This window comes from Peromyscus californicus, unplaced genomic scaffold, assembly GCF_007827085.1.
Source record: "Peromyscus californicus insignis strain IS unplaced genomic scaffold, ASM782708v3 Scaffold_4__1_contigs__length_199733344, whole genome shotgun sequence".
Classification (NCBI taxonomy): Eukaryota; Metazoa; Chordata; class Mammalia; order Rodentia; family Cricetidae; genus Peromyscus; species Peromyscus californicus.
Genome location: NW_026294562.1, coordinates 26479967 through 26507966, shown reverse-complemented (window position 1 = coordinate 26507966; position 28000 = coordinate 26479967). Strand labels below are relative to the sequence as shown.

The following is a 28000-nucleotide window of genomic DNA, read 5'->3' as shown; positions in this document are numbered from 1 at the left end:
ATCCTGAGAAGGAAAAATCATCGACTGTTTAAAATAATTCAAGGCTTGCAAACATCTGTATCCATTCCATTGAGAACTTGATTGACAATTAAAATGCTGAAAGGAAAAGTTCTACTGTCTCCAGGTGAGAACTTGTAGTGGGTAGCCATTCCAGCTTTGATCTGGAAGTTCCAACCCCCATTGAGGCTTCGGTAACTGTCATGCCTACAAGGCTGGGCCAAGAGAGGACCCTGAAGACCCGAGATCCAGATGTGCCACCTCTCTTGGTTCCTGGATCCTGGACGCTGGAGGTAGACCAAGCAGAGTTCTCCAGAGAACACCGCCAGACTGTGCTAAGTCTTTCCCAGACCCTGCAACCTACCTATCCCTTCATTTGTAAGTTACGCCACTAAATAAACCTCCCTTTTAACTATGTGGAGTGGCCTTAATAATTTCACCAATAGGAACTCAAACAATTATTATGTTTGCTCCAACTATTTGAAAAAATGATGCGAATTTTTAACACAGATTGGTGACTTCATGCCCACAATCAGTCTAACAAAACTATATGAGAATATGATTATCAAATACATACACAGGCTTCTCATGGACAAGACACCATGTAAGTGCTTGGAGACTTATGTCTGATGCAGCTTCCAACAAACCCAGGAAAACCCTGAATACCATGTTTGATATTTACTGAATAAAGCTAAACACAGAGGCAACAGTGACTCAGTGTCTCTTACAAGCACTTCACTTCCCAAGCATGGCTTCCCAGTGCTCAGCCTTGCCAGAAGATGACAGCTGATCCCCTAAAGTGAGAAAGAGATTAATCATCACACTCATTCTTGCCCAAATAGTCATAAACTATAAGGAAAATGTTTACCTCAATAACTTCTCTCAGTTCTTTGTTAAAACAAAAGCTGTGCCTTTGGCAGAGACAAGTTACGTCATACAGGAAAGGTTAATTATTGGACATTTTCTCCCTTTCAATTGCTGCCTTTTCCTTCCATTTGCCTGCCACACATCTAAAGTGCAATGCACACAGGTAGTCCCTGCAGCTACAGTGAGGCAGAGTGTGACACTCAGGCGTTAACATCAGGCGGGATAAGAAGTTTGTTTGAATAGTGAATTAAGCAAACACAAAGTCTGAATTAATTCCACTAACTAGCCATAAGGTCCTGCCATGTGCTGCAAGAAAGGAAACCATCTCAGCAACTTGTTGCAGTACTCTGTTCCGCACTGATGGCCTGATACATGGCTGCTGGGATCCTGATGACAAATTCCTCCCAAGTAAGGACTACGCCACTCCCATCTTTACCCTCTCAGCACTGCCAATCCGAACTGGAGCAAGAGGCCAGTGTTCATCCAATCAACAAACAAACACTCTTTGATTTAAAATGTAAAGGCCACTAAGTGGATAAATTCCTACATTGAAATGTAATTTAGTACAAAACTCAATTATCTGTTAGGTTTTGTTGTTGTTGTTTTTAGGTAGTGCCTCTAGATGTAAACTCAGACTGTCTTCAGACTCAAGGTCCTCCTGCCTCTGCTTCTTGTGTGTTATGATTACAGGTGTGCACCAGCACTCCCAGCTACTTGTTAGGGTTTTAGCAAGCATAAGCACAGAGTACGCCCCCACCATTCTTTGTAGAGTAACATGTATGACATCAGACCTTTTATTAAAAACAATTACTTTTGTTGCTTTATTACTGCTACAAATAACCTTTATTTGATGTAACGTAATAAAACATTTTCAAATTTAACAACATGTATCTGACATCATTGTTATTTAAATTATGAACATAAGTATATACGGTCACTCTAGCAAATCTGCGGCTCAGGAATTTGTACACACTTTGTCTGAAAGGACAATGCCTACCTCCCCTTCACAGGAAAGGGGCCCTTCCCTGTGTCTCATAATAAACGTCAGTGACAGCTGGAAGAAGTCCATAATCCATGTTGGAACTCCTTGTATCCTGTGAGAGGACAGCCTCCTTAATTGTAGGAAAATAATATTCTCTTTCAGTTCTCTTTTTATTAAATAAAGGTTTGCATTCATTTCCCCCTTGTAGACATAAATACTCTTCTGATCTATTCCCTTCCATCTCCTTCACCCACACATAGTGTAGTATTAAAGGATGCTATACACAAAGGGACCCTCTCTGTCTCCTTACCTGTCCTTAATGTTGACCATTTTTATTGAAGGGAGGGGTTTTGAGGACAGAATTCATCAGGCACACATTTGATTTAAGATACAGAGAACACAGAGACAAATTCTCTACATGAAACAGAATGATGTTCTAGAGTATTCACAACAGGGGTCCAAGTGACCTCTGCTTCACACAGTCCAGTTGGATGAACACGTTTACGCTGTCTCCAGAAGCACCGTACCCATTCATGGATAAGCTATCGCCACACTCCTTCCTCATGACACACAGTTATAGACCAGCCCTGTGGGCTCCTTGCCCCCTTGTAGAAGATGAGAGTAAACAACATGCTGAGAATCATGTTAATATACAATGCAGTTAGGTGGCACTCACTCTTCTCCAGTTACCATCCTCTCCCAGGAGCCTTCAGGAGTGTGAGTGCAAGGAAAAGCTTTATTCAGGTTTCCTGCCTCTCTCCATCCTGAGATCTGTTCCTGAGTTACACCACAATGATAAGGGGTTTAACAGTGGACATACACTGGTAGGAAGTCACAGGGACCCTGCAGAAAAGCCAAAGTATTTGACAAAAGCTCTGGACAGACACTGCTCTGGGGAATCATTTGTATTAGCTGATGACAAGTTTTTGTTTTCTAACATGGACATGCAACACATTCAACACTATGCTTACTGCAGTTTGCTTGGAAAGACACCCTTCTGTCAGACCACAGAATGTACTCTGTCTCATGAATGATTCCTGAAGAGTTACCACGAAGCCTAGACTGGAAGCATGGGAATTGTGCGTTAGGATTTTCCCCCACTCACGTGGATGTGGACTTGTGGAAAGCACCAGAAACTGCTTCCCTCCCGGAACCCAGCTCTGTTAGTGTGCTTACTGCCGGGATGGCTGTCTGACACCGAGAACTATTTTCATTTAAACACAATATCACTGATCCACAGGGGAAAAAGGGAGAGGTCGCCATCTCCCCCAAAATACACTTTGTACAACAGATCACCCCATTCCATTTCAGCCATGCCAAGAAGACAGAAGCCACGTTCCGTTTTGAAGTCTCAGCCAATGATTTCCTGGTTCCCACCTGCTTTGCACTGTTCCTCTCCAATATTCCACTCTGGATCATGTATCATGAATTTTTTTTCTACAGTGGTCAGAGTTTTGTCTATAAAAGAGAGAAAGACAAGATAATTAGCCAGATCATAAGTATGGGTTTTCGTATTTTGTGGTGGGTGGAATTTTTTTCTTTTTTATGGCAGTCAGTGATTTCAATCATTGGTGACTTGTAAGGTTTCATGAGCATCTCTAATGGGAAAGAAAATAGAATGTGCCTCTTTTCATAAATGTCAAAAGTTCTGTAAGTTACCAAGCCCATAGTAATATACTTGAGAATGAGCCCCCAAATATAATATAGATGTATCCATAAATGGCTTTGCTTTCAAAAGAACTTAAAATCTTTGCAAAATAGTATAATCTTCTCCCTACTTGAAAATAATGACTGTTAAAAAAAACAACGACAGTATGAAAATAGAGGGGGAAATATCAAGGTTGGAAAGATTTAAACAAGGGTGAGATGTGAAGAGGGAAGAAGAAGAGATGTGGGAAGGCTGAACCCAAACTAAAGATGTAAAAAAGCCATACAGAAAATCTATTTTGTAAGCCAATTAAAATACAATTTTAAAAAAGAGTTTGAAGAAAGGTACCCTACATGTGTGTAGACAGCTGCTCTGAGAAGCTGAAAGTTATTAAGTGAAAATCCCAGTGCCAGTGTAGGGTACACCCCTGGGAGGTTTGGGGTGGGGAAGCCAGAGAGGCACCAAAGCAATGCAGACTACTGCCATCTCCATGGTTACTTTCCAAGACTAGATGATAAGACTGTGCTGAAGATACCACATACTTCAGTTGAAATCAAACAGGAACTGACCTAAAAAATTCCCCATTGATGGCTAGCTTTCATAATGCCAGAAGATACTACACAGTCTGCTGGTAAAGAAAAGTCATCAGCAGTCTTATCTAGTTATGAATCCTTCATTCTATAGTAACTACCTACCAAACAAGATGTGCCAACTGGAGATATGGTGGCATGATGTTTGTGGGGATAACCAATCCCCTTCTGGTAAGATTTTCTCTATAGGAGGGAATTCATTCCTATAAACCTGATCAAAGACCCATGGCTTGGGAGGTCATAGGATCTAGCTATATTATGAATTTTTTTTTTTACTAAATGAACATAGTTTCAAACTGCCTTTTAAACAGTTATGTTTATACCCATAGGTTAGTACTACTGTCAGCCTGGGTCCGAAAAGCTTCTGTTTCAGAGGACAATGGTTAATGCAGACTCATAATCAGCCAAAGTGCTGGGAATAACTGACTACTGAATGATCAGCCCTACATGACACACCTATCTCACTCTTGCCAAGCTCAGGGGACAGAGAAGAAGAGGAGAAAGGGAATATAAAAGCAGGAAGATGGGGGAAAGAGCTATGAAACCCGTCCTCTGGACATGGCATGGCTATTGCTTTCATAAACTCATAGTCACCTGCACAAGCCAGGGCCCATTAACATCCCATCAGGAGTGGGAAGGAACTCATAAGGTTAAATGGTACCTGAGGGAGAAGTTGTACAGCCAGTGGAAATTTGCCCTTTCTCAAGTAAATAACGCCTACCAATGTTCAATAAAGCAACACTAATTAGATGCAGTGGGTCTCTCACACAAAAAGACAAACATGAAAGTAGGTGGGTGGGGGGCGTGGGACTTGAAAAGAAGAATGCATTTGGCTAAAGAGAGCTAAGAAAGAATAAGGGGCAATATGATCAAAGTACAGAGTATATTCTCTGTCTCTCTGTATCCTCTCTGTCTCTGTCTCTGTCTCCTTTCTGTCTCTGTCTCTCTCTCACATACACACACGCACACACGCACACAATATCATTACTTCCACTGAGAATCTTCATCCACTTTAAACCTACAAATATAAAGCCTAGTAACTGACCTACACAGAAACCAGAATCCTGCTTCCCTCCAGGCCTGTCTTCTAGACTCACAGAAGTGTCTTGGGCCATAAAGAAGCTTCAGCCAACAGCTGAGAAAGTATCCATTCTCCTAGTATAGAACCACACTCCCACAATGCCACACTTTCACAGGCCTTGACTTACCACATGAGCACTATGTTTAGGAGCTGGTCTAGGCAGTCATAGGCCCAGGGCTATGCTTCCAGTTTAGCCTCCCTGCCCCACTTACACTGTCCCTGTATCTGAATCCATTTATCTCAAGTTCCCTTCTCTGTCCAGTCCTTCATATAAGTGTGACAATGACTAAATATTCCTGCTGATAAAATCCACTTCTCCATAAGACACAATCTCTGACTTCGACCCTCAACTCAATAGTGCCTGAGAACAACTGCTGTATTTCAACTGACCATGGGTTGGAGTAGACACAGGAAATAAGCTGTGTCCTCAACTAATGAAGTTCTGGAGACAATTCTAGCCTGGGACCATTGGTTCTTCCGACCAGGTGGAAGGAACACAGCCAGCATCCTCCAACTCAGTTTTGTTCCCACCAGTTCCTAAACTCTACTCCAGGCTCCATCTCCAGTCCAGCACCATCTCCAGAATCCATCTTTCCTTACCACCCACCTGCTAGCCATGGTGATGATTTAAGGGTTCCAGGTCCCAGACTGCTCAGATACCATTAGCCTCTCTCCTAGTGTCAATGCCATCTTCCTAGAACATATAGTCTCCCCAGGCAGAGACCTCACATCTACATTAGTTTTATAACACACATTCCTACTGCTAATGGTAGTCTCTCCTTCCATCATGCCCACTACAGCCTAGTATCACTCCTGTCAAAAACCCACCTGGCTCCCTGGGATAACCCCAACCTACTCAACTTCCTGATATCACCGAAGACATGTTCCAGGTCCCCTGATCACCTCCACCGACAGCTGTTACTGGACTGGACTGTCCTTCAGCACTGAGCAACCCCTATCCTAAGCCCCCCATCTCTTCTTATTAAATCCTACTACCTTGATATCACTTCTTTCATGATTTTACCGTGCAAATTATCTTCCTAAGAACACCCCCAAGCCTTATTTGTATTGTGTACTTTTCTGTACTGTTCGATTTTACATTGTGCTACCTGCATTTATTACCAACTAAGGAAAAACAGAAGCAAAAGAAAGTGGTAGAAGAGAGTAGGGCAAGGGCTGGGGCTCCGTGGGTGAGTTTTAGCATGTGTGAGGCTTCTGACTTTGATCCTCAGCATTACATAAAGCAAAGTTAAACTCTGGGTAACTGTAAAACATGGAGCGAAGAAGCCATTGTCATTACTAGTTGATTATTTAATGAAGGCAAATCACTGAACTTGAACTTCGGGCAATTAATGATGAAGAAAATATCACTGTGAGGGACATGTTATAGGAAGAAAAGATCACTGTGAGGTATATGTCCAGGGAACAGCAAACTCTTTTTTTTTTTTTTTTTTTTTTTTTTTTTTTTTGCCTCTGTCGCTAAGGCAGGGACCCATCACAGACACTCAGGGTTGCAGGGGCCTTGATGCTTCTTCCCAGTTTCCCCTAGGATGTACTTTACTTCGTTTCTTTTAAATTACCCCTTTTCCACAAAGAAAGCATGCAATCAGGTTGAATTCCAAAGCTGCAGCCTAAAGCCTGGAGTGACAAATTGACAGAATTCATGGCAGAAACCCAAGGTTATTCTGCGATGAGTCACTGCCGAGAACTACTGCAATTGATGGGGATTCTAAGAGGCTCTTTGAAGATGAAGACAATGCAATCACCAAGGAGAAGAGGGGAGAGAGAAAAGAAGAGCTGCTTCAAAACAACTCCATGATATTCTTTTAGAGAAAAGTATTTTAGAAGCTGCCTTTCCGTGCTATTCATAAATGATGCCCAAGAACAAGTCCTTGTGGCAAGATACTTAAAAGCAATCTGTGGCAGTTCAAGTCTGTGAGGGAAATCATCCAATTAAAGAGAAAGAAAGGAACCTTGCTCATGTCACGTTGTTACATTTTGTCATTGCCTTTATTTAAACACTTGTGAGCCGGGCGGTGGTGGCGCACGCCTTTAATCTCAGCACTCGGGAGGCAGAGGCAGGCGGATCTCTGTGAGTTCGAGGCCAGCCTGGACTACCAAGTGAGTTCCAGGAAAGGCGCAAAGCTACACAGAGAAACCCTGTCTCGAAAAACAAAACAAAAAAAAAAAAAAAAAAAACACTTGTGAAATGGTGAAAAGACTAAAATTGATAGTAGTGAATTCAAATTACCCGTGCAACAGTATTCACAGCTTTTTTCCCTGTATTCACTCCGTTACCCCAAGGGAAATTCTCCAGTGCCTGCTGGACTCCTGAAGCTTGGGTTAGGCTGATTAAGAAAGTGGGAAGAAATGGGTAAATATTTGGAAGTGACAACACACAGAGACACAAGGAAACTGAAGTGTAGGAGGAAAAAAAAATAATGGAGTCAAGAAGGGCCAGACAAGAAGCAAAATAACATAGGCCTGAACCCAAGCAGCCAGATAGGAAGAAAAAGGCAGGAGAAGTTAAAGGGAGTTTCCCAGTGTCCTTAGGGGTGGCCACCAAATGTGTGAGGGAGCTGGAAAAGTAGGAGTCTAAGATGATTTCTCCTTTGCTCTGAGCTGCGGATTGGATATCTTTTGTCACTCTTCTAGAGACCACAGTGACAGATTACATTACCATTCAGATTCAGTAAAGGAGAACCCCAAATGTCACCCACCCTAATAATATCAAAGAACGAGTTAGCAAAACATGAGACTTACATATGTCAAGTCAAGTCTATTAGCAGCTTTCCAATTAGTGTTTGCTTGAATGTAACTGTGGACCATGCAGGTTCTAACTCCAATGTGTCTTTCATGGTCAAGTGTCACTAACTTCAACAGCACCTAAACCCACAGGAGTGTGAACTTCCCGAGGTGAACACTGTTACACCATCCTCTTTCTACCCCAACCATGCCTGGTGCTGTATCTCAGGCACAGAAAGCCATCCAGTGTTTCTAGTAATACCAGGGAAGGGACTCTACATCCAGCCTCCACCTTCTGAGTCTTCCTAGGCCATGTCACTGAGCCAGTGTCCTCTACTTTGATGGCTCTACCCCCTAGCTACAGAAAATATGGATGACTTACTACCATCTACATCAGAGTTCCTAAGCTTCTTCCTTATAGGTTGGGTAAGTCTTTTCTGCAGGAGGCCCTTGTGTGCATTGTAAGATGGCTGGCAGCCTCCCTGACCTACACGTAGTAGATGACAGTTAACATCCAGGCATAACAACCAAAAGTATCTCCAGACATTGTCAACCATCTGCAGGAGAAGAAGCAACGATTCCTCTGAATTAAGAGTCTGTGGCCTACACTTTAAGTCCAGAATCTTGGAAATAGCATAGATCATTAGTAACACTTTCTATGTCATTTCTATTCTGATCTCCAACTGTTTTCCCACTCTAGAAACTAGTCTAGATCTCAGCTCTGACTGGTCTGTCCTTTGCATTAACTCCTACATTGGTGGCTCTACATGAATGTCCCTTTTACCTGGAATGCCCCTCTGTTCACTGTTAATTATAAATGCTTTGACTAGCCTCAAAGATTCACCTTTCTTTCAGGAAGTCTTCTCTGATAGCATTCATGTAAGCACTAGCTAAGTCATGTTCTTCTCCGTTGACTGACACGGCTTTCTACCCGTGACTTTCATCATTACAAAACAAAGCTGGGTGTTCATGTGCTGCAGTATATTCAGGCTGTTACGATGAAATACCATAAAGTGGTAATTTCTGAGAATGTTCTTTATTTCTAGAGACTTGAAAGTCCATAACTGATGAGCCAGTAAATTTGGTATCTGTGAGGCTCTCTGTCTTCTTCATAGGCCAGTTCCCTCTGTTCCCTTTTATAAGGGCCCTCATGACCCAGTCACCTCATAGAGTCCCCCCCTTTTGATACTGCTGCATTAGAGTCTGTATTTCAACATACAAATTTTGGGGGGAACGCAAACATTCAGATCACAAAAGATTTTTCTGTACTTCTATATGATCACGAAAGTATATGTTTCTAGACTCTATCTGCATATACTTTCTGTGTAGAAATACATGCACAACAGCAAAAATGATGTCACATTTTATGTCTCCACCATAGTGTGTGCAAGTTATAAAAAAAACTGAAAATGAATATTCTAACATTGGTGCTGACAGCAAAACTGCCTAGTATAGAGTTAAAAAACGGCTGCTATATGAACTCCACACAATAGTTCTAACAGTAAATACATCCTAAAGTTGATGGATATTTTTAGGCCAACAATCTTAACTGATTTGCATATCCTACATGTTATAAATTCAAACTGAGAGAGATGTAATTAGGCCCAGTAATTCTCCCTTAAATCAAGGGACAACAGACTATTGCCTGTGGGCCAAATCCAGCTGGCCATCTCTTCTGTAAATTAAGTTTTGTTGGTATATATACCCATGTCCTCTTGTTTACTTAAGTGGATGACAGTAGCAAAGAGAGTTTTCAAAGGCTTAAAATACTATCATTTGGTCTCTCGCCATGTAAGTCTGCTGACCCTTGTCTGGGACTAAGAGGAAACAACACCCAAGCCTCCACACTAGTTAAGGACAGACAGGCAAGCATCCTGTGCTTTATCTAAGCTGATTTATTTTTATAAAGGGTACAGTAGCATGAAACTAAAAGCACTTCTGAACACAGGCTTCCTGGGCTGAACTCCAACTCTATCAATCTTATCTGAAGGACTGTGGGGAAATGATTTGATCTCGCCAAGCTCTTGTTTTATCGTCTTCAAAATGGAAATGGAGAAAACTAGCCCACTGTAAATTTTTGAAGTTCCAGTGGTATTATTTGCACGGAATTCTTGGTGGAGTGGCTGACAATGAATGCTCAGTCAATGTGAGCTCTTATTATTTCAAACAAGGAAAGCTGTTTATGTTGCATTTTTAAAAGTACTATTCTTATACCTGAATTACCTGGGAATTTATTAGATAAACTAATCAGGAAAATTATTCTCAAGTCCTCAGAGGCCTGTAAATAGAGAGATGATCAGAACATCATCTGCATTCTCCTAGTTTGTACACTGGCTACTGAACAAGACTTCCTGCCCCCCACCCCCTTCCCCCACCCCCACCCCCATCTCACACTAGTGTCTGCCCTCCACACCATTTCCAAAGACTTTCCTCAAACACATTCCTCATTGTGTTACTCCTAAGAAATAAAACGAACACACTTTCCTCTTTACGGCCAAACAAACCTGGTGCCAAGCAAAATAATCTGACTACCCGTCCCAAAAAATAGCTGTTTCCAGGGGATACAGAAGTCCACCAACTAAAATGGGTTACTCACCAAATCCTTCACTTTCCCATACTCATTAATCCAAAGCTATTTTATCAAGAAATCTACAGCTGTCGTCGTTGGTTCACCTTCACACTTCCCAGTCCACACCCTAGAACTCCTATCAATGGCTTGGCTTAATTTCCTATATTTGAGAAATGACTGTCCAGATTCTGTCCAGATGGGACCCTCCCACCATACAGCACGTCTAACAAACTCAGCTCACTTACAGTAAGGACAGCATCCTAGCTGCCTTCTTATCGAGCTGGTGTCCACTGTTCCAAGCTCTAGCATTCAGTAGCTCTTCACTACCTCAGACTGAATTCATCTAACAAGTAGAATGATGGGACGATTAAGGGCACATGCACTGGAATGATTCATTCCACATTATCTATGTGATCATAAGTCAATTATCCTGTATCAATTACCCTAAGCCACAAGTTTATCCCCTGAGAACTGGGTAGCAGGGCAGATACTGCCGTTGGTATTCTACACCTGTCAAGCACTGGCATAGATTATGCAAACAGTAATCTAAAATGTAGCCCCTTCTCTAAGAATTTCAAAGTCTGGGGGGCAAATACTCAATTCAGTGGGATCATGTAGATTTGAAAAGTCCTAGGGGTTGCTAATTTTTTAATGAGGCCTTTTGTATTGTGAACGATTTCATATGTACAACAGAGTATACACAATAGAAGTAGAAATAAACACTGTGATACCAGCCCCAGCTCAAGAACCAGAAGAACTATACTCTAACAATTTCCATTCTAAGACAAACACACTCTAGTATTTAGAAGACTCGTGGTCCTAGGACTGAGGTTATGTGGGACCTAGACTTAGTTGGGTCATAAGTGAAGAACATGTCACTTGCCCAGGGAAGCTGACAGGGAAGGTCTCTCTGAGGTAAAGCCCTCAAACTTCTCTGCTCTATTCTTTCCTATTCCCATTCCTCAGTGCACAGGAACATCTCACCCACCAGAACCTTCTATGATCTCATCCCAAAATTCTTTGCTCAATCAGTGGTCAAATCTCCTTTATGTAACTTTTTCTTAAAAAAAAAAGTCTTCATTTTACCTGTTGACCACCCTATCTTGCCTCTCACCTCTATAACAATGACAAGTTTGTTAATATGTGAGTGACTTGTGAAACTCCCAAGTCCTTATCACCATTAGGCCATTGAGTGTCCCAGACAACATCAAAACTTGGTCAACTCTAGCAGGAACCAGTTCTTGGATACCAAGACAGGAAGCACTTCTTGACAGCTCAGTGGCTACTAGTGCCTTGTCCCAACTTGCCATCTCCTGTCCGGATTCAGTTCCATACCAGAAAAATCAAAGGAGGCATTCCTTCCTCAAAAGAGGCATTTCCCTGGGAACTGTGAGATCACCAAATACGTTTTGCCACACGAAAGTACAAAAGCAACTAAGATGGTAATATCATAGGAATTCAGATACAAGGACAGACATAAGTGAAATGTTCTTTATGATGAAAGAAATGGAGAATATCACCTTCTAGGCCACCAGTCATATGAACTGAAATTCATCAGAAAACCAGTCTCCTCTTCCCTTTCAAATACCTACCTACCATGGGTTTTTTATTGCTGTTGTTTGGTTTGGTTTGGTTGTTTGTTTGTTTTGGTTTTGGTTTTTTGTTTTGTTTGTTTGTTTGTTTGTTTTCCCTCAATGTGAGTGAATAAACGTATTCTGAATTCACACCTGATGTCTGGTAGGAAATATGCTAGCCACTGACTCAGGGAGCTTTCCCCAACATTCAAGAAGCTACATGAAAGGGGTTGGGGCACAAAAGGATGGTAGTGACAAATGACCTTACAGCACAAACTCGACTTTCTCAGGCCTCTCAGCCAGTTTCAGGGCCTCGTGCATGCCTGCCGCCGAGAGCTTCCGATTGATATTCCGGTATTGGCACTGGAGTAGGCTGCGGTAGGTGGTCCTCAGGTCCCGGTTGAAGAAGGCATATATAAAAGGGTTAATGAGAGAGTTTGCATAGCCCAGCCACAGACATGTCCTCTCCACCCATAGCGGAATGCAGCTGCAGGCGGTGCCACAGATAAAGGGCCTTGCTGTGGACAAGAGGAAAAACGGCAGCCAGCACACTGTGAAAGCTCCCACAATGATCCCCAAGGTGGTGGCTGCTTTCTGTTCCCTCTTGAAGATGGAGATGTTTTTCCTTTCATGCTTGAGCAGTCTCGAAAGGTTTGCACACTCTTCCACCTCCTTCTGGAGCTTCACCACACCATTCAGGGAGATGACACTCTCCGGCTGCACACGTGGGAAGCCTGGGAACTTATGTTTGGCCGCGCTCTTCCTGGCGGCCTTGTAAATCTGATAGTACATGAACAGCATGACCGACATGGGGATATAAAATGCCACGGCGGTGGAGTAGATCGTGTAGCCAAAATCCTGGCTGATCAAGCACACTTTGTCATCGTTCACATTCTGAGCCCATCCGAAGAGCGGAGGCAAGGTGATGGAGGCCGAGAGAAGCCAGACCGACAGGATCATTTTGGCCATGCACTTCCCATTCTGCCTCACAGGGTATGTGAGGGGTCTTGTGATCCCAAGGTACCTAGCGGAGAGATGGAAAGATAAGAACTGAATACAATCATCACTGGCCACGAAGTGCTGGCAGCCCAGTAGGACCATTATTTCCATTTTGCAGAAAGGTAAATGGGGGCTTATCACACCTTACCTGTTTTATTCCCGGCCATGCAGTCAGGCAGAGGTACTGCCAAGTTTCAAACGCCCTTTGGTAAAGTTAGCCAATGGTTTACTTACACCTTGTAGATTCTGATGACCAGTGCAGCCAAGGAGGTAAAGATGAAATGCCTGCACTTTCCCATGACCATCCCCATTAAAACCAGCCAGGGATAAGGCAGTCCTCCTCATGGGCAAAGGTTGTGGCACATCTTCACAGCTTGGTAAAGGTCTGTCACCCTGGGATTATATGCCCCCTCATCTCCACAGCCTTAATTCTGGTCAGCTTTTAATTCCTTCTACTGTCCCCTTTGCGGTAGAGCAGAGGTATGCCCATATGATCACAGATTTGTGAGGCAGTGGAGGACTCTTAGAATTTGAAAATGGAATCAGGAGTGGAAAGTGATTATTTTTTATTGCCATAAAATTCTCACAAAACAGCAACATGAGAGGAACATTCTTTGAAATGAAAAAGCAGCTTGCCCTGTGCTCCAGTTCTGAGATGGACCACAAGAAAGGGGACAGTCCTCATGAAGAGTAGGCGAATGCAGTGTCATCCCTCTGCTTCTAGAGAGATAATGAATAGGTCTGCATTTCTTTTATAGGAATTTACAATGCCAAAGGCACAAGGCAGACACACAAAAACATAAATGGTGAGACGTTTGACTAAAGGCTTAATATTTGTAAATGTTTGGAATTATTCTCTATATATTTAATGGTCTTGAGAAAAGCTTGTCATTCTGGTGGGTCTTTGCTCCCATTATGAGTATGGAAGATCCACTATTAAAGCATGAAAAGTGGGGTTTCCAGCTTTCCAACCAACAGCTCTTTTTCTGAAAGTTCTCAATCTGCTAACACCCCTGATGCTTAAGTTATCCCACAGAACTTCAAAATCATGCTCTTTTTTATGAAAATTAGCATTTTTACATCATTTACAAAACAGAGATACAGTAAAAATGAACAAATCAGATTTGTTTACTCACCATGAATATCTATTTCTTCATTCCTTCAACAAGTATGAGCATTTCTAAAATTGGCTCTAAGGTCTCCAGACACTAAAGTTGTTCAAATCCCTTATGTAAATATCACATAACCTACTTATGCACACACACACACACACACACACACACACACACACACACACACACACACGCACACACGCACGCAAACACTTCTTGACTTAAATCATGTCTAGATGAATTATAACATTTAGTCAGATATAAACACTGTGTAGATAGTTGCCATAGTATATTGGGAATCCTGGCAAGAAGGTGAGTCTGCACTTGTTCAGGACAGATACAATTAATCACTTGGCATGCAATCTGTGGCTGACTGCATCTACTGATGGAGAAATCACAATACAAAGGGTTGACCACATCAACTGAGCTATTTCTATATGCCAGGCACTGTCTTCAATGTTGAGTATATAGCAATAAATCAAAGAGAAAAAGTGTTTTGAAAGCAGCACCAAATGCAATTATGAAGAGCAGAGGGAAGGGCTGTAGCCAGAGTAAGTAAAAAGGGATTTTTCTGTGCCTTCCAGGGACTTGCATAGTTTCTTCATTTCACAAGTTTTGCCTTCCAAGTTCATAGTAAGAATTATCTGCAGCCATAGGCTTATCAACTGAAGTTAGAACCATGTTTGAGCTCCCAAAGGGATAAAAAAGACAAAGGATGTTTTCCTAAGAAATCAAGAATAACAACAGAGTGGATAAATCAATAGGTACTCATCTGAAAGCTTCATCCTTACTGGCTAGCTTTCATAGCGTTGGAAGGTATTATGCACATTACCAGAGGGGGAAAATAATCATCAGTCATACCCATCTGTGAACTTTAAATAACTATATTAAAGACCACCCTGGAAAAACATGTGGTGACATGAATGTCATGGGAGTAACCAACCACCTTCTGATGGTATTTAATGCCAGCTCCACAAGTTAAAACTCATACCTGGCACAATTATTAGGGCCAGGAACCTGTGGCTAGACAGACCATAGGCCTTAACAGAGAGTCTACTACTATTAATCTGCTAAATGGCCTAGTATTAAACTGACTCCTAATGATCTATCCTCATACCCATAGGTTAGTGCATCTCTCAGTCCTCATCAAAGAAGCTTCTTTCTGAAGTAGTTGAGACCCAACACCAGTCAGGGTTCAGGGAACCAAAAACTGAATGCTCAGGCATAAATGGGACATCTATTTCACATTCTTTCTTTTCAAGGATCAGGGATCATTACAGAAGAGGGACCAGAAAGATTTGAAGAGCAATTGGTAGTAGATAACACAAGGAAACAGTGTCTTCTGGAATAGGAAGAGTGTTGCACATGAAGGATGTTACACATACGAGCTCACAGCAGTTGTGACAGCATGCACAGCATCTGGAGTTCCAGCCAGGCAAATTCCCACGATGGAGGTGGGAAGTTGTTCACATAGCCTCATCCTTAGCTAAAGAGCTATTGGCAACTGACAACCGCTGAGAGGAGAGTCAGTTTTCTAAGTATATCTACATAGTAGATCAACCATGGCCCAGAGGAAGGCCATATATACAAAAATACATAGGCAGCACAATTCAGACTCTATGGGTTAAATATAAGAGGGGGCACAATGTTGAGTGAGTGGGAAAATGGGTAGATCTGGAAGGAATTGGGTAATGGGGTGAATATGGTCAAAATACAATGTATGAAGTTCTTAAAGAACTAATTTAAGAAAAAAAAGGTAAGTACAGTGGAGGAGGAAGCTAGTCCGTTTGTGACAGCCAAGAAGAGTAAGGAGACGTGACAGGAGACTGGGTACAACCTTCAGCAGCATGGCCCCAGTGATCGAGTTCCTCCAGTGAGGTCCCACCCCCTGAAGTTTCAAGAACTTCTTGAAATAGTGCCACCACCTTGGGGATGGATAAGCAGTCGACACATGAGCCTGTGGGGGACACTTCATATTCAAACTGTAACAATGTTTATCTGGAATTGGACTTTAAGTGGGCCTCCTGTGCAGTCTCCTCTCTTCCGTGGTGGTCAACCAAGGATGACAGACACGCTGTGTCTTAACTGATTGTACTGTTGCTCCTTGCCAGCACATCCTGTCTAATTTAACACTTTAGGACTGTAGTTTCCAAACAGTTCCTGGGCAGTTTTATGGGAAAGGGGTATTTTTTTGAAAATCTATTTCATATATTCCTATTCCCATTATTCTTTTATGTAGTTATATACATGTGTACTTACCTATGAGACAGTCTCTGTAGAAAATGTTTCTGGTTCTAGTTTGTTTCTGAATTTAGACTACAAAAACTATACAATAGTTTTAAAGAAAAATAAAGAGCTGTAATAAAATACTTCACTCGGGGAGGGGGGGAAACTAGAGGAATAAATGCAGAGAAGAAAGGAGAAATGAAAATGAGCCAGTAAGAACAAATCAGGGTGAAGGAAAATATAAAGGAAAAGGAAATATGAGATAGAATTTGTTTTACATAGGATTATCTCAGCTGCAAGCTACAGAAACAAATACCTGAAAATATTTTTAAATAAAAGTGACCCCCCCAAAAAAAGATCTTGGCACTGATGGGAGCCTCATGATTAAGCTTATCTTGCCATAAGGATGAATGTCGTTGCTCTGCTAAATGTATATATGGACCTGGCTTTAACTTAACCAACCAGTACAATCCAAAAGCCAAGGTTCACCAAGAGCTGGACAACTGAGGATAGTTCACATGGTTCCCCAGGTAACCACCAGGTGGCACTGACAGACCACCTTACATCTACCTAGGGGTGAGGGGTTTGAGTTGGTGGCTAAAACAGGCGTAAATTCCAAGGAGACAGTAGAATTGCTCAAGACAAGGATGGCTGTAAAACAAAAAGTTAGCAGTCCCTGAATTCAAAAATTCTTAACCATCTACTTAAAGGCAATTCAAGTGTACCTCTGTGTTCTTCACATGCCCCTTGCTGGAACAAGGAACTATGCCTCAAGATCAATTGAAAATCCAGCCTTTCTCTTGTCTCCATAAATAATACAGATATTTGTCATCAGAGATTAACCAATGGAGTACTAAATGATATCTCAGAACACTAGACAATCTCATAAGAGCCCCTGCCCATTCACATTAGCACACTTAACTAACATATTTCAGGAGTGGGAGCCAAACCATAGTTAGTCTGCCCTCAGAGTACTGTTGTGGAATGGTCTTTTTGTGCACTGTGAAGGTGTGTCATACAGATTGGTTTAATGAAGAGCTGAACAACCAATAGCTAGGCAGGATTTGGGGGGCAGAGAGGATGCTGAGAAAAGGGGGAGACACCAGGAGACACAGAGCAAGCAGCATGGGCATTGCAAAGTAAAGGTAACCAGGCCACGTAAAAGAAAGTAAATTTAAAAATATGGGTTAATTTAAGTTATAAGAGCTAGTTAGAAACAAGCCTAAGCTATCGGCCAAGCTTTCATAATTAATAATAAGTCTTCATGTCGTGATTTGGGAGCTGACTAGTGGGACAGAGAAAGACTAGCCACAATGTACAAACTATGTTCCATAAACACTGTCATGCTTTGCCTGCATTTTCTTAAGTTCTTAAGTCACACCCTACAATAAAGAGGACCCCTGGCCAGATTTCATTTAGTGAGATTTTAGAAAGTTAAAATCAACTGAAAGATAGCATACACACTGCTAAGTGTTCCCTAAAGTTTCTGGATATAAAAATAAATAAACAAAAACCAATAGTTTATGTTTGGATAACTTAAATATAAATGTTATAAAGGAGGCTAAATTCTTTAACAACCAAAGACCTTAAATAGTACTAAAAGGCTTTAAAAATGGTCAAGACTTACATGAAGAAACTTAAAATGTTACTGACATACTTAAAAGAACACTTAAATTCATGGAGAAAAATACTTTTTGTCCTTAATAAGAATATCTAGTACTACAAAAGTGCCAATTTTCCTTTAATATTTATAATCCTTATAAATATCATACAGCCCCAATTGAACAACATTCCAGAACTTCTGTTAGGTTGGCCAAATGACTTCACAGCTTGAGTCTATGTGTAAAAATAGGCACATAATCTAAAAAGAAATAATAAAGTGATAGTTATCTCACTGAAGCCAGTATAAAAGCCGCAGAGATAATTTTTTCTTATACAAGAGGAGCACAGGTGAAGTGCTGAGCTCTGGCTCGATGGTAGGATTCTTGTTTAGCATGCACAAGGCCCTGAACTCAATTCCCAACACCACAGAAACTATAAACTACAACACAGCAGATCCCATGAGTCACTACTTCTTGGACTTTGTGGCTAAGAGGAGGTGTGATATGTAACATAAATTAGTTCAACTATATGGAACTGTAATGTAAAATGAGCCATTTTAATCAGTAATAAAAGGTTGATAACCATGCATTCTGACAACTTACTAACAAGCAGGGTTAAAACAACCCTTGCTTCTCCTCTTTCACCTTATTAAATATAAATCCCAGATGGATCAAATATTATCATGTCAAAAAAATTAAACTTTAAGACTACAATGAGAAAATATAGGGATTCCTTCAATACTGTGTGATAGAGTACTCTTACCTACAGGACAAAATACTGGACTATAAATAATACATTTATAACTTTTTTCTTTTTATTTAAAATAATAATAATAATAATGACTGGGGAGGTGAGTCAGAAACTAAGAGCACCTGCTGCTCTTGCAGAGGACCCAAATTTGGTTCCTAGCACCCATGTCAGGTGGCACACAACCACCTCTAACCCACCTCCAGGGGATATCATGCCCTCTTCTGGCCTTCCTAGGTACCTCATACACACACCACAATACAGACACACATCACACAAATATAAATAAATAAAAATAAACTTCAAAAATTAACAAATGGCATTTATTTAAATTTTAAAATCACTACAGGAACAATTAAAATCAAATAACAAACATCTCCCAGCAGCTCCAACACTTGCTACAGGCCCAGGGGACAGACCAGTCCTGAACCCAGGTTAGCACAGCTGTCAGACCTCACCAGAGGAGTTTCTTTGTGCAGTGGACAGCAATTCACACAGAACTAGTCAAGGCGCAGAAATAAGTGACCAGAGAGTCATAGCGACAAATGGGACATCTATATCATGCCCTCCCCAAAGCTAAGGGGCCATCATGGAAGAGGAGGTGGATAGGTTATAAGAGCCTGAAGTCAGGAAGAACCAGAACAAACCAGTGCATTCTGGACATGTGGGAACCACTACTTGTGAGGTCACAACAGCTCTTTTTACATGCATAAGACCTGAACAAGATCAAGCTAGTCAACATTCAAGCATGGAGTAGGAAGGAGTTCATGAGCCTCTACCCCTAACTGGAGAGCTATAGGTAGCTAATGGTTTCTGGGGAAGGGAAAACCAGTTTTCTTTTTCTTTCTTTCTTTCTTTCTTTCTTTCTTTCTTTCTTTCTTTCTTTCTTTCTTTCTTTCTTTCTTTTTGGGTTGTTTTGTTTTTGTTTTTGTTTTTGTTTTTTTGAGACAGGGTTTCTCGGTGTAGTTTTGGTGGCTGTCCTGGATCTTACTTTGTAAACCAGGCTGACCCTGATCTCACAGAGATCCACCTGCCTCTGCCTCCCGAGTGCTTGGATTAAAGGCATGAACCACCACTGCCCAGTGCCAGTTTTCTTTAATGATATAGGTCCTGGCATGTTGACCATGTTCCAGGGGATGGTCCTACACTCAGAAGAATATGAACAGCACAAATTAGAGTTGATGGGTTATTAAATAATTTTAAGTGGGCAGGAAGTTTGAGGATAGGGAGATGGGGATTGTCTCAGTTAGGGTTTTCATTGCTGTGAAGAGACAGCACGACCAAGGCAACTCTTATAAGAAAACATTTAATTGAAGCAGTTTGCTTACAGTTTCAGAGGTTCAGTCCATTATCATCATGATGGGAAGCATGGTGGCATGCAGGCAGACATAGTACTAGAGAAGAAGCTGATCGTTGTATATCTTGTAGGCAACAGGAAGTCAACTGAGACACTCAGCTGTATCCTGAGCATAGGAAACCTCGAAGTCTGCCCCACAGTGACACACTTCCTCCAACAAGGCCATACCCACTCCAACAAAACCATACCTCCTAATAGTGCCACTCCCTATGAGATTATTGGGAGGGGGCAATTACTTTCAAACCACCACAGGGATCATCAATATAGGAGGAGTTAAGGGGAGAAGTTGAGGGTGAACAAAATCAAAATACAGTGTGAAATTCTCATAGAAATAAAAGCAGTTTTAAAAATAAATAACAGTCAAGCAAAAAAAAAAGTGGGATTCAAATAGAGATACCTCACTGTTCTTAGAACTCTTACTGGTGAACAAAAAGACAATCATTACAATAAAATTATTGAAGTAACTGACCAAAGAAGAAAATGCTAGTGGCCAATAAACACAAATATGTAAAGCTTTACTTGTAATCAAAGAGAAGCAAATTTTGACATATAGCATATACTCTGACCATTCACAAGATATAAGACAAAATCCATCTGGAAAACTGGGGAAGGAGGGACTGCATTACTCTGCTACAAGAGAGGACTGAGGTGGAAGGCTGGAGGGCAGTTTGTCAACTGGCATGCATCATTGTTTACCCTTTGCCTCAGAAACCAGACTTTGAAAATTTGTCTTGAGATGGCTGTGCAAAACCAAAATGACTAATTTACAAAGATGTTAACAAAAGACAGAGGGGGGGGGAAGGTGCCATTTAACACTCTGACAAGAGATTAGATAAATCACAGTGTATCTCATTCACCGGAATGTGATGTCATCAGTGATCCAGAGGCATTGTGCACATCTGTATCAAATGACATGGAAACACAAAAGAAGAGTGTATAGAAAACAGCATCAGATTATCATATTATACATTAGCTTTGTGTACATTTAGGTATATGTTTATTTATATGCATATATAATGATATGTCCACATGAATGCTCAGCAAACTGTCAATCAGAATTTTATCTGAGATGTACATATTTTAATGGTTTTAAATTTTTCTTTACAGTGTTCACCCTTAAAGGTTTTTAAAAGTGAGCATATAAAAAGGCTGTTTTTCACTTTAAGAACAAAATAAAATATTTAAGAGGATTCTAACATTCCTGAATTACCTGAAGGATTCTAACAGAGACAATCAAGCACATAAAATCCTTTAAAAGTGGATAATTAAATCTTATATTGTTTTATTTGATTAGCATGTCAAAAGTGTTTTATTACATTCACAGATTTGCACAATGGAACTCACGAGTATTTAAAATCCTATAATTAACTATATAAAGTAATATTGCTATTCAGGGAAGTACTATTCAAATTATACATTCATTCTCCCCAAACCTTGTATAGGATAAATTTTACCTTCAACATGGAGAATGAAAAAATTATGGACAAAAATCATAGATTAATTCTGAATATTCCTTAATTATGCAAGTTAATATTTATCACACTAACATTTAATTAGAAATCAGAGTCCTTATGAAGCCTTCATAAATGAACTTTAAAATACATACAAATGTTAAAATACAGTACATCTTGGAGACAAAGATGCCAGAGTAATATATAATTGAGAAATGTAAGCAACTCACATTGGGGGTCTGACTGAAGTAGGAGACTAAAGGAAAGAGGATTAAGGAGCTATAATCCGCATCGAGAGGGATTGGAAACAAGCTAACTCTGCTTCTTGCCTCCTGTTGTAGCTGTATAGAAATGTAGATAATGGTCCTTAATTAAACGACTTCTCCTGAGTTTCACTGCGGCGGAATTTTATCAAGGGGTAAAAGAAATGGGTGGAATTATTCTAAAGTACAGTGGTTCTTAAGAGTGCTCAGCTGAAAGAAGAAAGTTCACACACTCAGAAAGCCTCTCCCACAGACTTCCTCCCTCATGGGAAGAAAACTCCAGGCACTGTAGAGGTCCCCCAAACTGGTCAACATCATGAGCAGCTTCTGAAACACAGGATTCTAAAACCGCCTTTGTCTTCCCACAAGGTTTGGAGGCCCAGGAACGTCTGTGTACTTGCGGTTGACTATATGGTGTCTTCACTGCAGACCCCACCGGGTGTCTTCATCTATCAGTTTACAGGCACTTTACCTCTATTTCCTATGTTCCATCTCAGCTTCCAGTGTGGCCTGATGAAACCACAGCGAATCATGTTTCTAGTCTCACATCTTTAGCTCTGTCCAAGGACTGAGCTAAATGAGATAGTCTTAGCTTTTATGTCTTACTCAAGTTAGAGAGGCATTGGGTATGTAATAGACAACAAGGTTTTAGAAACCTTTCTGCTGCCATTCATACTAAGAGATAAAACAGACACATTTATGTTTATAAATTAAAATTAGTATGTATATATGACATGAAATTGAAATAAAATTCTCCAAAAATACCTACTATTATAATTACTCTCTCTTCTCTTCTGTTCCACATTACACTATTTCAGACCTCTTAGTGTATAACTGTGTGTGTGTCTGTGTCTATGTGTGGCTGTGTGTCTCTGTGTGGGTGTGTGACTGTTTCTGTGTGTGTGGCTGTGTGTCTCTGTGTGGGTGTGTGACTGTGTCTGAGTCTCTGTGTGTGTGTCTGTGTCTGTGTCTGTGTGTGTGACTGTGTCTGAGTCTCTGTGTGTGTGTCTGTGTCTGTGTCTGTGTGTGTGACTGTATATGTGTGTGTCTGAGTCTCTGTGTGTGGTGTGTGTCTGTGTCTCTGTGTGTGGTGTGTCTCTGTGTGTGTACACATGTGTGTACATGTGTGAATGTGCAGGTGGAGGCCACGGGTTGACTTCAGGTGACTCTGATGATTCTCCACCTTATCCTCTTGAGACAGGCTCTCTCACTGACCCTGGCATTCACCAAATGGCTAGATGTGCTGGCCAGCAAAACTCCAGGAATCTGCCTCTCTCAGCCTCGTCAGCACTAGGATGATAGACTTGCAATCATGCCTAACTTCGTTACATTGGTGCTGGAGATCAGACACTCATGTATACACTCCAGGTCTTTACCATCTGTGGCATCTCCCCAACCTGTTTCAGACATTTAAATACTGATTCTTTCTCTCCTATTTGCAGTGCTTGGGATCAAATCGAGAGTCTTTTGCATGAGAGCAAGTGAGCTACATCCACCACTGAGCTATATCCTCAGCTCTTAAATGCTGATCTTAATGCTCAAAATTGACCCCATAACAAAATGGCACAAATTTGGGAGTGTAATAGTGTTTTATAAATAAACACATAAAACAACCATAAGATATCTTGCCCATCAAAAGAATTAAAGATAATGATGATGATGATTAAATCCATAATGTTCTGGGTCACTTGATGCAGTAACTTTGAAAACTCTTGGTGGGCCTGATCTGATTATGACACCTATAAAACTTAATAGTTTACATTCTATGATCCAGTAAAATTCTTCCGAATAAGAAATGACACTTATCAGCCAGGTGGTCGTGGCGCACGCCTTTAATCCCAGCACTTGGGAGGCAGAGGCAGGAGAATCTCTGTGAGTTCGAGGCCAGCCTGGTCTACAAAGTGAGTTCCAGGAAAGGCGCAAAACTACAGAGAAACCCTGTCTCGAAAAACCAAAAAAAAAAAAGAAAGAAAGAAATGACACTTATCAAAACTATCAAATGCACGTACAAGAATGTTCACAGAAGCACAATCAGCAACAGCCCCAAATGAAGCCATGGTATTCTCCAGGACTGAAGTGAGCACAGTTCCACAAGTACCATGGAGCTAGAGATGCAGCATGCTGACAGGATGGGAGTCTCCGAAATGATGAGAATGAGCCATCTACAGCTTGGCCATGAGTGTTTGCCTCCCATAAACAACGCTGAGCTATAGCAGCCCGAAACAAAAGAAAACACACACTTTAAAAGTAAGCAAAACTAGTCTAAGCTGACATAAACAGACTAGTGATTAACTGGCGGAAAGGGGTTAAGAATGCGTAAGAGTTAGATAAAAAGCAGGGCTCATTATCTAGGACTAGCACATACATACGTGTACTTTTTAAAAATTAAACAGGCTGTTCAGCTATGATGTATGCAATGTTCTCAATGCATGTAAATAATCTTATTTTTAATTAAAAGTGATTTTAAAAAAATACACTAACCCTACCATTTGACATTAACTTGCATGTAGATCTGTTCTATAAAACCATTATAGAATGATACCCCACTATTCCTTAAAGCCATTTCACCCCTGTTTCCAAGTTGCAATTATGATTTAGAGCCGTAAAAACTCTAAATTTCTTCCTCAAGTACCAATATTGAGGAAGAGAAGGAGGCAGAAGAAAGAAGAAAAAAAAAAAAAAAACAGTGACAAATCCAACCAAGCATGGAAATAGAATAACAAACCCCTTCTGTCTGAGAAAATAAACTATTATAGAACAAAAAATAAGAGCTTCTCCTTATGGAGATCCTCACACTAAATTAAAACAAAGCAAATCACTCAGCTCTACAAACACTTTTAAAATTTGTATATGGCATTAGCTTACTGTTAATGCCTAACACATTGCCACCATTTAATGACTTAAACATTGCCAGAACATCTGACAGTCCTGAAAGGCTCTGGGCGTAGGTCAGCTGAGTTCTCTACCCAGGGTCTCGCCAGGCTCAATCATGTTGGCCAGGACTGAAGTGCTATAAGGCTCAGTGTCCTCCACCAAGTACACATTATTGCTGACAGTACATCGCCTTGCAGCTGTAGAACTCATGAAATACGCATCTCCAAGGCCATAGGAGAACTCCGAATCTCCCTGGCCTTTAGATCTTCCTTGAAAGGTACTCATCTGGTTAGATCATGTCCACCAACATTCAAGGAGAAGGAACTGCACCAAGAATGTGGGCTATGAAAGGAGAAAATTGAACTTTACCCCATATGATAATGGAAGCAAAGGGTACAGTTTTCTCTTGATGGACTTAAACCGAAAGCTACTTGCTACCTTCTCAATAAGAGACAAGGATTCCAACTGTACTTTATGTGAGGAAGCTATTTTTCCTATATTTTTTAGTAAATTTTATATTTCTCTTTATGTATATGAAATTTACATATAGGTCACTGAAGAAAGTCATGAGAATGAACAGTAGTACAGAAGATTAATAGTGACCCCTGAATTATGTTAATCATTTCAATTGCGTTATTGCTTACAATAAACTGAATTTTTTTTCCCATCTCAAAAATTTGGCCTTTCATTCCTCAGAGAAAACAAAATTGGAAAGTCAAAACATTTACAACAAATAACAGAACAGATGAGTGCCTGGAACTTTGCTTAGAAGCAGAAGGATTTAGGGAAGAAAACAATTCTGGGTGATGACAGCATGGCTCCTAACCCCACCTTATCCATAGAAATGGTACTGTTAAAAGAAGTGAGTGACACAGGAACTCACCAACTTTAGACCGACAGTGGTGGAACCTGCATGGGACCAGACTAGACCCTCTGCATAAGGGAGACAGTTTTGTAACTGGGTCTTGTTTGAGGAGCCCCTGGCAGTGTGATCAGGATCTATCCCTGGTACATGAGCTGGCTTTCTGGATCCTATTACCTATGGTCAGACACCTTGCTCACCCTTGATGCAGGGGGAAAGGGCTTGGTCCTGCCTCAACTGAATGTACCAGGCTTTGCTGTCCCCCCATGGGAAGACTTACTCTTTTGGAGGAGGGGATCGGGGGTGGATCAGAGGGGGAGAGGGAGGAGAGATGAGAGGGTTATCTGTGGTTGATATATGAAATGAATTTTAAAAAAATTTAAAAAGAAGTGGTTGAATAAATTCCTTAAAATTTAGTTAATAGGGCCAGGTGGTGGTGGCACATGCCTTTAATCCCAGCACTCAGGAGGCAGAGGCAGGCAGATCTCTGTGAGTTCAAGACCAGCCTGGGCTACAGAGTGAGTTTCAAGAAAGGCACAAAACTACACAGAGAAACCCTGTCTCAAAAAAATTTTTTTTTTTAGTTAATAGGATTAGCAAGGTAGTAAGGTGGCTACAGAAGTCTGGTGACCTGAATTTAATCCCTCTGAAGACAGGAGGCCACCCACTGGGCAAAGTTGTCCTCTAGCCTCCACTCACACTATGATGGTCTCATATTCTCTCTCCCTCCCTTCCTCCTTCATTCTCTTCCTCCCTCCTCTCTTTCCTTCCTTTCCCCTCTCTCCCTTCCTCTGTATCTCCCTCCCTCCCTCATCTCCCCTCTCTCTTTCCATATTTTTGTCTAAAAAATATTTAAGTGTTTAAAGAGTATCTACAGAGAATCAAACTGAGGCATAAGAAGTCAGCAAACAGAAAAGAAGTGACAACAGATGAGAAACAGAAGTCCTGACATATTTCAGCAGAGTTGAAGACAGCCACCAGCACTCATCTCTTAGGACTGAATGAGAAGATACGCCAAGTTCCAGGAAACAGACACATCTGGCTAATGGAATATGTGCTGGGCCAGGACACTTAATGAAAGCACAGAATAAGGGTTTCACTTGCAGAACCCCACTCCCTTCTCCCAGCCCTACTCAGGCTTCAGAAAGTACATGCAATAAATACTGGCTGAAATGAACAGAAATAAATGATATTAAACAAGGAAGAGTATCAATAAGCATTCAACCATTCTTTGTAGGAAAAAAAAAAACACTAAGTAAAAGTAATAACTATATAAGGAATGAGCAAAATATCCAAAAGAATTCTTACAGCAAAGACTTCTGTCACAATACAATCTGGTACAATAATTACAACAATAAAAGGAAACAGGAAAGAGTATGTGTAAGACTCCAGAAGCATCGACTCAAAAAGAAAACACACTTTGGAACAGAAATAAGTCCTTTGCACAGTAAGGAACCTTAGCAAGCACCTGTAATCACCAGAACAAAGGCATAAATATTTTGAAAGGGCAAAATGAGATGGGAAAAGAAATTGTTGAGTTTGGGAAATAAATTGAGGCCAAAACAACAGCAGTGCAGGTCTAATGATGAGTTAGAAGCAGCCAAGCTAGAACAGACAGAGCTAAAGGCAGACCATTTGTGTGAAGTGGAGGCTTGAGCAGTCATGAACAACATGTACAGAAGAATTTGTTCAAGCAATCAGAGAGAAGATGATAGATAAGAAGTGAGCACAAAGATAACAAGGGTGACTCCTCTTTCCGGAGAAATAATGGACCCAAGAAAATGCAACAAAAAGTATGTAGGTAAACAGAAGTAAGATAGACAAATGTATCTTCCAATGAAAAAGCTGAATCTAAAGATCAAAGGATAAATAACACTGCTGGAAAAAAATAAACAGAATAATTATCTATGATTATCTATCCTGGTAAAGTTATTGAACTTTAAGAGATGAGAAAGACCGCTGGAAGTATTTGGTATGAAAAACCATTAACAAGAAATATGTAAGGTAGGAAAAAAAAAATCAAGGTAGCTCTCAACAGCACCATCTTATACTAGAAAATGCTAGAAAACTATTTTAAAAGATCCAAATGTATAAAAACATGAAATAACATTGTGCCTGTTATCTAAGACTAAAAAGTTAGCAAGTGGACATTCTCAAACACTAAGGACCTGGAGGAAAGTAATATCCGTAAGCTCTCTGAAGGAGAGGACTAAAATTCATCTGACAAATGGTGAATCAACACAAATAATTTAAAACCACAGAACCTGCTTAATTACTGAACTAACATAGGAATTGCATTCACACAAAAAAAATATAATTTTTACAAAATAAAGACATTATAAACCACAAGAATCAGGAGTTGGGGGAGAAACTCTTGCCGCCTTTCACGTTTTGCCCCTTAATTTTCACATAACCTTTCACCAGTAAATATTTCTTAAAATTATTTATTTATTT

At 40.8% G+C, this 28000-nt stretch overlaps 1 protein-coding gene across 5 annotated transcripts in view; it reads right to left on the bottom strand.

Moving 5' to 3' along the window:
- Positions 1-1648: 1648 nt before the first annotated feature.
- Htr7 (5-hydroxytryptamine receptor 7) overlaps positions 1649-28000 on the bottom strand; it is a 114949-nt gene continuing 88597 nt past the window's right edge. For 4 of the 5 annotated variants that reach the window (XM_052761230.1, XM_052761231.1, XM_052761228.1 and 1 more), the window contains 3 exons: positions 12322-13077; positions 7417-7513; positions 1649-3304 (listed from right to left, as the gene is read on the bottom strand). In XM_052761230.1, the coding sequence (XP_052617190.1) occupies positions 3293-3304; positions 7417-7513; positions 12322-13022 (810 nt within the window). In that variant the 5' untranslated portion in view covers positions 13023-13077 and the 3' untranslated portion in view covers positions 1649-3292. The remainder of the gene's footprint in view (positions 3305-7416; positions 7514-12321; positions 13078-28000) is intronic. The other variant, XM_052761229.1, reaches the window with a different exon arrangement.